Source organism: Neomonachus schauinslandi, chromosome 12 (genome assembly GCF_002201575.2).
Source record: "Neomonachus schauinslandi chromosome 12, ASM220157v2, whole genome shotgun sequence".
In the NCBI taxonomy this organism is placed as follows: Eukaryota; Metazoa; Chordata; class Mammalia; order Carnivora; family Phocidae; genus Neomonachus; species Neomonachus schauinslandi.
This window is the reverse complement of record NC_058414.1, coordinates 37,852,578-37,860,832: the sequence shown is the minus strand read 5'-3', so window position 1 is coordinate 37,860,832 and position 8,255 is coordinate 37,852,578. Positions and strand designations below refer to the sequence as shown.

The window sequence follows — 8,255 nt, the reverse complement described above, 5'->3', positions numbered from 1 at the left end:
CACAGAGTTCCACATATTCCCTTTACCTAAGGATAATTTTTGGACATGTTTTCATATCATTACAAAGAGATCTTCACTATTCTATTTGCTAGCTGCCTAGGATGCCCTAGTTTATTTAACCAGTCCAATTACTTGCTATTACAAACAGTGCTGCAATAAGTAACTGTGTGCAAACCTTATTTTGTATGTGTGCAGGTGTATCTATGGCATAAATTCTTGGAAGTGAATCAAAAGGGGTTAAATCTGGGTCAAAGGGTAGTTTCATTTGAATGTTTGACAGATACTTCATAACCCACTACAGGAATTGTAACATTTTGCAATGAGTAAGAATTTCCCCAAAGTATCACCAACAGGTTTGTTGTCAGATTCTCAAATGTTTGCAAAAATGATATCCCAGTGTGTTTTAGTTTTCCTTCTGTTATTACAACTGAGTTTAAGCACACTTTCAGCTATTCAAAGAGATTGGTGTTTATTTCTCTGTGAACTTTCTTGTCTTTTTTTTTTTTTTTCTTTTAGGATGTTGGCTTTTTTTTTTTTTTTTAAATCAAGTCCTAGGAGTTCTTCATGTGTAAAGGATGGAATTGTTTTCCCAGTTCATAACTGTAAATCATCAGTTATGCAATTCTTGATATAGGGTTTGGAAGCACAAGAAAATGATGTTTCTCATTAGAACAGAAAGCAGTACACAATTTTCAAGCTCCAAAATCATGGAACCCCGCTATCCCATCACTTGTGGTATTGAGCCGCCGGAGACATTACTCAGATGTCTCTTCAGAAAGAGCTAATGTAACAATAAACAAACTTATTTTAACAATAAACAAACAACAAATTTATTGTACGGACTCAGTTCAGAGCCTGAAAGTGATGATCAGGATAAACGTGACTTTCTGTCGCTCCACTTGGAAGAAAGGGCAAAGATTTTTCCTCTAATATCCTAGTGGAAATCAGAGCTTTCAATGGACCCCCTGCTTTTCTATCTATTGCTCTTGCCCTCTGGTCCCCGGATCCATGAATGGGTAACTCTCCACTGGATTCTCCACACCTAGACACCTTCCATAATTTGTCCCTCTTCCTCACCATCTGTCTGTCCCCATTCAACCATTTGCCAATACTATCAGCCCCCCTTCCCAAATATTTCTCAAAGCCATACAGTTCTAAGGACATTAGGAACTCCTTAATCCCCATTGCTTCTCCAGTTGGTCCCCCAAGGCCACCAACTATTCTGCCCACCTCCAGGAGAGGCGAGCTCCCTACCCCTCCTTAATCCATTCTTACTGCAGAGTGATGTTTCTAAAACATCTACTGGGTCAGGGCACTCCAGTGGTTTCCCACGAACCCCTAGGATATAATTCGACTTTCCTCACTTGGCCTACGAGGCCCTGCCATCCGCTCTGGATTCAGTTCTCACCATCCTCCTCACAGTCTTTTATGCTCTAGCCCAGGGGTCCTCAAAGTGTGGTTCCTGGAGCAGTAGCAACAACATTCCATGCAAACTTGTTAGAAAGGCAAATTCTCAAGACCTACCCCAAATCTAACAAATCACAGACTCTGGGGCTAAAGTTTAGCAGTCTGTGTTTTAGCAAGTCTTCCAAGTGATTCTTATCACCTGGTTTGGGAACGCCTGCACTGTCCTTACTGGATTTACTTCATTCCGGTTCTAATTCCCCAGGACTCTGTAGATGCCATGCCGCCTTTCTATGGGCCTCACCAACCCTTCTGCCTGATGAATTCCTGCTTCTCCTGGTCATGCAGTCAATCCCACTCACTGCCATGTATATGGTCCAGTGAACACGAGGCTTAAACCCAAATCTGTCACACACAAATGTCTATTACCAAGGAGGCATGAAAATCATCCCAGGATCTGTTGTTCTGGAAACTCAATGAAGATCCAGCTCTGTCCTCTGTATTTCAACAAGCTCTGTATTTCAACAAACATGTGACGAAAAGGTACCATCTGAGACAAAGTTTTGAAAGGAGGGATTCAGTTCACTTCAGATCAAAAAGCAGAATCTTCCTTGTCAATAGGGTGGACACAGCACACAATACCATTCTAGAGTCAGTGCTATGATCTTAACATTTGTGTCTCCCCAAACTTCCTATGTCGAAAGCCTAACCCCAAAGGAGATGGTATTAGGAAGTGGGGCCTTTGAGAGGTGATTAGGTTATGAGAGTGCAGCCCTCATGAATGGACCTACTGCCCTTATAGAAGAGGCCCCACAGAACTCCCTTGCCCCCTCCACCATGTTAGGACACAGCAAAAAGACCACAGCCTGGGAAGTGGGTTCTTACCTGACAGGGAATCTGCCAGCAACTTGATCTTGGACTTCCCAGGCTCCAGAACTATGAGAAATAAATGTCTGTTGTTTATAAGCCACTTAGCTCATGCTTTTTTTGTTGTAGCTACCCGAATGGACTAAGACAGCCAAAAACCCACTCCACTGGTGTGAGAATCCTTGTTCTCATTCTTACTCTACACTGAGCAGGAGCTGCTTATACAATATGTCTTGCCAACTGGCTTCTCCATGAATAATTATCTCTAATATCTCGATCTAATGAGTGAACTCTCCAGGTGCAGATTTAAATGATGACACTTGATACAGTGGTCTCCAAAGTTGGGAATCTTTTAATGCTACTAACAGGGCTGGGGATTTGAGTTACTGATTATTGTTTTCAAATGACAACTAATCACCTCTAAGGTTTAAATTATGTACACACATGCACACGCATGCACGCGCACACACACACACACACCCCTACCTCCGCCTAAAGTGAAGAACTTTAAACCAGATTATAGATGACACAGCACCTGCAATAAATTGCCCAAGAATCTGCCTCTTCCCTTTTCCCTGTCTTCATGCTATGCTGGGAGGCAGCGAACACACTGATAAGGAACATGTACTTTAGAGTCACTTGACCTGAGTCCAAATGGAGTCCCTGACACTTCTTAGTTATGTAAGCAAGTTATTACTCAACCTCTCTAGGCCTCACTTTCCTTATTTGTAAAGTGAGGATGGTAAGACGGAATATGAGAAAACATGCAAAAATGCCTAGCACATAGGACAATTATTACTATTTCATCATGTACCCTGTGTCTTTCTACGTTCCCAATTTTTCTTTCTGCCAAGTCCACATTTTGCACCCATCCATCTAATCAATTTTATAGAGCATCTATTAAGTACACAGTTCTGTGCCTGGCATGGAAGACTCCGTGATCAATGGGATGGGGGTCTGAGCCCACGTTCTCACATGGAGGTTCAGATTTAATTGATGGTCAATCCTTATTGACTCCTCACAATATACCAAAGTGTAGTGTTGAGCACTTTGCACTCATCATGACATTTGATTTTAAGCCACCTATGAGGCAGATATTCTTTTACGGAAGAGGAATCTGAAACATAAACAAGTTAGTGGGGCACCTAAGGCTAGCTGGATCCAAACCCAGGCAGCTTGAGCCCCAAGCCCTGCGTGCATGCCTGTACCACACCTGTGGACCCTTCGGCTTTGGGAACATTCCTTTCTTCATCTCCCTCCTCCAGAAGCCTTATGAAAACAGCATTCAGTTCTTCCTCTGCTTGAACTCTTAAAATTAGTCATCTTAAAAATAATTATCAATACAACTCTAGATGTTACAGTCCTCCTTTTTTTTTTTAAGATTATTTATTTATTTATTTATTTGACAGAGAGAGACTCAGCGAGAGACACAGCGAGAGACACAGCGAGAGACACAGCGAGAGAGGGAACACAAGCAGGGGGAGTGGGAGAGGGAGAAGCAGGCTCCCCGCGGAGCAGGGAGCCCGGTGTGGGCTCTGTTCCAGGACGCTGGGATCATGAGCTGAGCCAAAGGCAGACACTTAACGACTGAGCCACCCAGGCGCCCCTACAGTCCTCCTTTAGTACTGATTTCCTTCTTGCCCAGCCTTCACAGAAGCAGCACAGTGAAGGGCACAGGGCTCTGGAGCCTACTGCCTGACCTGCCACTCACCAGCTGTATGACCTAGGGCAAGTGACACAGCCACTCCGTGCCTCAGTTCTTCTCACCTATAATACTGGTATACTGTTAACTGCCTCAGAGGTGGTCCTGAGAATTAAAAGAGTTAACATAGGCAAACTACTAAGCACAATGCAAGGCACATGGTAGGTGCTGTGTAAGTGGTAGGCATTGTTATTCATGCCACAATTATGTATTCATACTGTAATTATGTGTCCCATAAGTCAGGGACCAGTTTTTCTTGTCTTAATATCTCCAGGTCTGGTAAATCCTGTTCTTTCAACAGTATTCACTCAGTTGAACTCAAAAGAACCATTATTTCTTTCTCTTGGTAAATAAAAACAGATCATGCTGGAAGATGCTATGTTGCTGGGTCCTAACTCCTAAAGTCTTCCCCAGCTCCAGCCAGCCCTTTTCCCTCCAACCTAATCTTCACTATGAGAGGGGAAAATTCATTCTTTGCGTGGCAGGAACTGAAGACCCAGAAGAAAGAAGAATCAAGGAGTCTTTTGAAAGGCTAACTTCCCTAAGAAACTATCTTTTCCTTCCCTCCACTTTGCTCATCTTCTTGTTACCTAGCTACTTCTTTTCCTTCATTTCTTCTGATGTTCCCACGGACATTTACAAATCCACCCAGTCAACAAACGGAACTGGGCACCCACCATATTCAGCATTCTGAGACAGGGCAGAAGGGCCAGGAAATAAGGCCCTGCGCCCCAAATCTTGGAGGAGAGTGAGTTAAAGCTCTCTGCTGCGTTTATCTTCCAGTATCGCTCCGCCCAGTGTCTCGGGATCAAAGCTCCGTCTCATCTTTCGTCTTGCCTTCCAGAAAGGCGGCGTTTCGGCTCTGAACTCAGCTACCCGCGGTCCCCTGACCCTTCGGTTTCCCCTTCTGTTCATTGGAGGAGCTGAGGTAAAATTTCGCAGCTTTTAGCAGCAAACTTCTTCTATCGTCCCACCGACGGAAGGGTGTGTTCTTGCCAAAGCTGCCGTACCCCGGGCTCTCTCTCCGTACGTGGAGCCTTGAACAGAAGGAGTCCCGCGAGTACAGGGTTCCTTGGACCTGGTGCGTGGAAATGGCCTTGAGCCCAGGGCGGCCGGGCGGGGCGGGCGACCCGGACCTCTACGTCAGCTCCCGGGCAGCTCACCTGCTCCCGGGGGGCGGGCGGGGAGGGCGGAGCGGGCGGGGCTGGGAGCCTGCCCGCCACGCCCCCGGGAGTACTAGGCGCCGCCTCGTCGCCACAGGGCACCCGGGCACCGGAGACCATGGGGAGGCTGATGGTTCTGACCCTGCTTGGGGTCGGCCTGGCCCTAATCGGGAAGAGGTTAGTGGCACTTAGGTGAGTTGGCATCTTGATGGGGGCGTCCTTGGTTCTTTCTCTCCTCTTCCAAGTTTCAATGGCTGCCCCGTGCCACCTTCCTAGCAGGTAGGAAAGAACATTTTTAGAATCTCACTCCTCAGTTCCACCCGGCAAGCTATCCCTTGAGAAGCACTGATGTGGAAAAGTGAGCTGTTTGCCTTTCCTAAGATGGTAGAGCAGAAATGCCCCCCATTTATTTTCTGAAAGTCGTGCCCGCACCCCACCTCCTTTTCCACGTTGCCCTCCGCATTTTGCTCCGGAAAAAAAAAAAAAAAAAAATGAACTCCGTGGAAGCGCTGGACCTGGAGGGGACCAGGCCACCAGGTGGATGTTTACAGCCCACTCAGACATTGCCCAAGGCCAGTGCAACATTGATGAGTACTGGGGTACAGAGCTCGTCCTAGATTAAAAGAGCTAGCCAGACAGCAGGGAAATGAGCTGAAACTTGCAGGTGGTGACCACCGGCGTTTTTCAAGTATTAGGACCTTCTGAAGTGGCAGATCTAGCGTTGATAGGCAGAAATATCTCACGAGAAGTCAATATACTGGGCTAGAAAGAAACGTTAGGTATGATATGCATTTCCGAGTGGATCTAAAGCTTCTGCTTGCCCTCACTTGTCTTTAAGTTGCTTTTGTTTATTTCTCCAAGCAGAAGCTGATCTCAGAAGTTCACATTAGAATCTATTGGGAAGCCTGATGCCTTTTGTGAACACTTTCTAGTTCAGCTTGAGAATGTTTATTGTTACATTTGTTCCCAGCGCACCCAAGTGAGAGAATCATAAAAAATCATAATTGCAAGGTAGATCCAAGGTGTATTTTTACAAAAGTGACAGTAAGATAAGTCTAAGTGTAGACTCTTCCTGCATACGATCTAATAAAAATTTAAAATTATCCCTGGTATTTAGAAGAATGGTTCACTGTGGAAACAGGAACACTATATTGAAAAATAATTTGGCCAGTTGTTTATATTGTGGTCAGTTTGATGACTTTTATACACTTTGCCAAATAAGTTAGCATAAATTTTTTTTAAGTAATGAAATTAAAGCAAAAGCTACAGGGTTTAGCTATTAGGAAACACTTGAATTTGGGGAAAGCATTTTGGTGGGGGGTCAAAAGACAAGACTATAGGGGGCCAAGGGGAGCCAAAGTGCAGATTTATAATAGATAATACTTTAGCAAATTACATAATACTACTCTGTACATTTCAAGTAATAATACTGTTCAGTTACTTATTCTATGGTATCATTTATCGGGCAGCAACGTGCTGTCCATGTATAATGGCATTTTAGGCTTTCAACAATAATTGGGTGAGATGAGCTGATATAGGTGCATGACGTACATAATGTCCACATTATGTAAATAAGAATAAAGAAAAGGAGGTACCTACTTACTTGTTATATCATCCGTAAATGATGAAAGACAAAGTTAATGAACAAGAGGGTGATTCAAGACAATGTCTAGACATTGATTTTGGGTGTTGTGCATCGTCCTCCAGTGTTCTTTTCTTCTACAGACAAAGAGCTAATGCATCTCGGGAAGTGGAGCCAGTAGAACCCCGGTACTGCCACCTCATTGAGGGACTTGGTATGTTTGTGACAGTGCAATTTCTTGCTCGTCATCCACCCGACTGAGGCTGCCAACTACATTAATTCCCTGCTACTCCTTAGAGCCTCTTGCCAGGGGTCTCTGCCCCATTTACTGACGTTACCTCATCCCAGGTCTCCAGGTACCCTCCTGAATGTCAAAATCTGTGGCTTTTCCCCCAATCTTTTTTTCCTTACTGATATCTCTCCATCATCTGAAGGACGTCATGTCCCTTACTGAACGCCCCTCCCGTCCATTCTGTGCTATTTCACTCCCCTGTCTGTCTTCTTCCAGTGCCTATCTTCTTTTCTCTCTTCTTCCTTCTCCTTCATGGTGTTCCTGGCTTCAAATATCATTTCCTTCTAAATTTATCTGCAAGTACCAAGAGAAATATGACCTAGCCTTTACCCTGAGGAGCCTCACAGCCTACTCAGATGTCTTAAAATAAAATTACTCAAAACTCCATAGCTGCCTCCCTAACATCTCAAACTGCAGGCCTTCTTTTCCAGACTGAAACCACTTTCCATTTCTGTCCTTTCCTCCCTCATACCCTCACCCACAACCAGCTCTTCTTCTAGACTTCTCCTATGTATGGTAACCCCATTCTCAAAGGGACTCAGTTCCATATTTAGGAGCCATATGTTTTCCCCTTGTCCCTCATTGTTCTCATGAGACGTGTTGATATCAACCTCCTCTGTGGTTCCGCACAGGGCTGAGCTCACCCCATTACTGTTACTGCCGTATCTGCTTATCTGGGCTCCAAACCCCCCCATTCTCCCTCATACTGCTACTAGAAAAGCAGTTCCAGGCAGATTCTGTTCACTCTTCATAGAATGTGCTTTTTCACTTTCTCATGGTTGCTCATGAAATCCCCTGCACTGATTCCTTCCTCTTTGCTTCCTGAAATCTGCTGCAAAGTCCCCTCCTGCCTCTGAACTCCCCAGTGCTCTGAAACTCTGATTCACTTAGGACATCTACCACACACTTTATTTTATGGCTAGCAGTGTTCTCTCTCTCTCTCTCACTAACAGATAGGAAACTCCCTAGGGTCAAGGACTGTGACTTATTTATCAGTATGTGTCGGGATGACAGCATAGTTTATTGTGATATGAGTTTGTATTTTCTTTTTCTTGGTACATATATTTCTTTATATATGATGTATTTCGACTATATATACATATATATATATATAGAGAGAGAGAGGGACAGAATAAGTCTTTTTGATTTTGGTTTTCTTTCTTTGTTTTTCTCTCTTGATTTCTAAAGAAAGAAAGAAAAAGAAAGAAAGAAAGAAAGAAAGAAAGAAAGAAAGAAAGAAAGAAA

The 8,255-nt window shown here is 44.2% G+C and overlaps 1 protein-coding gene across 5 annotated transcripts in view; it reads left to right on the top strand.

The window, feature by feature from the left end:
- The first annotated feature begins 4,832 nt into the window (after positions 1-4,832).
- Positions 4,833-8,255, top strand: part of PON3 (paraoxonase 3) — a 39,054-nt gene continuing 35,631 nt past the window's right edge. For 2 of the 5 annotated variants that reach the window (XM_021689731.1, XR_002480299.1), the window contains exons 1-2: positions 5,227-5,328; positions 6,862-6,932. In XM_021689731.1, coding sequence (XP_021545406.1) covers positions 5,255-5,328; positions 6,862-6,932 — 145 coding nt within the window. In that variant the 5' untranslated portion in view covers positions 5,227-5,254. The other 3 variants (XR_002480303.2, XR_002480300.1, XR_002480305.1) reach the window with 3 other exon arrangements.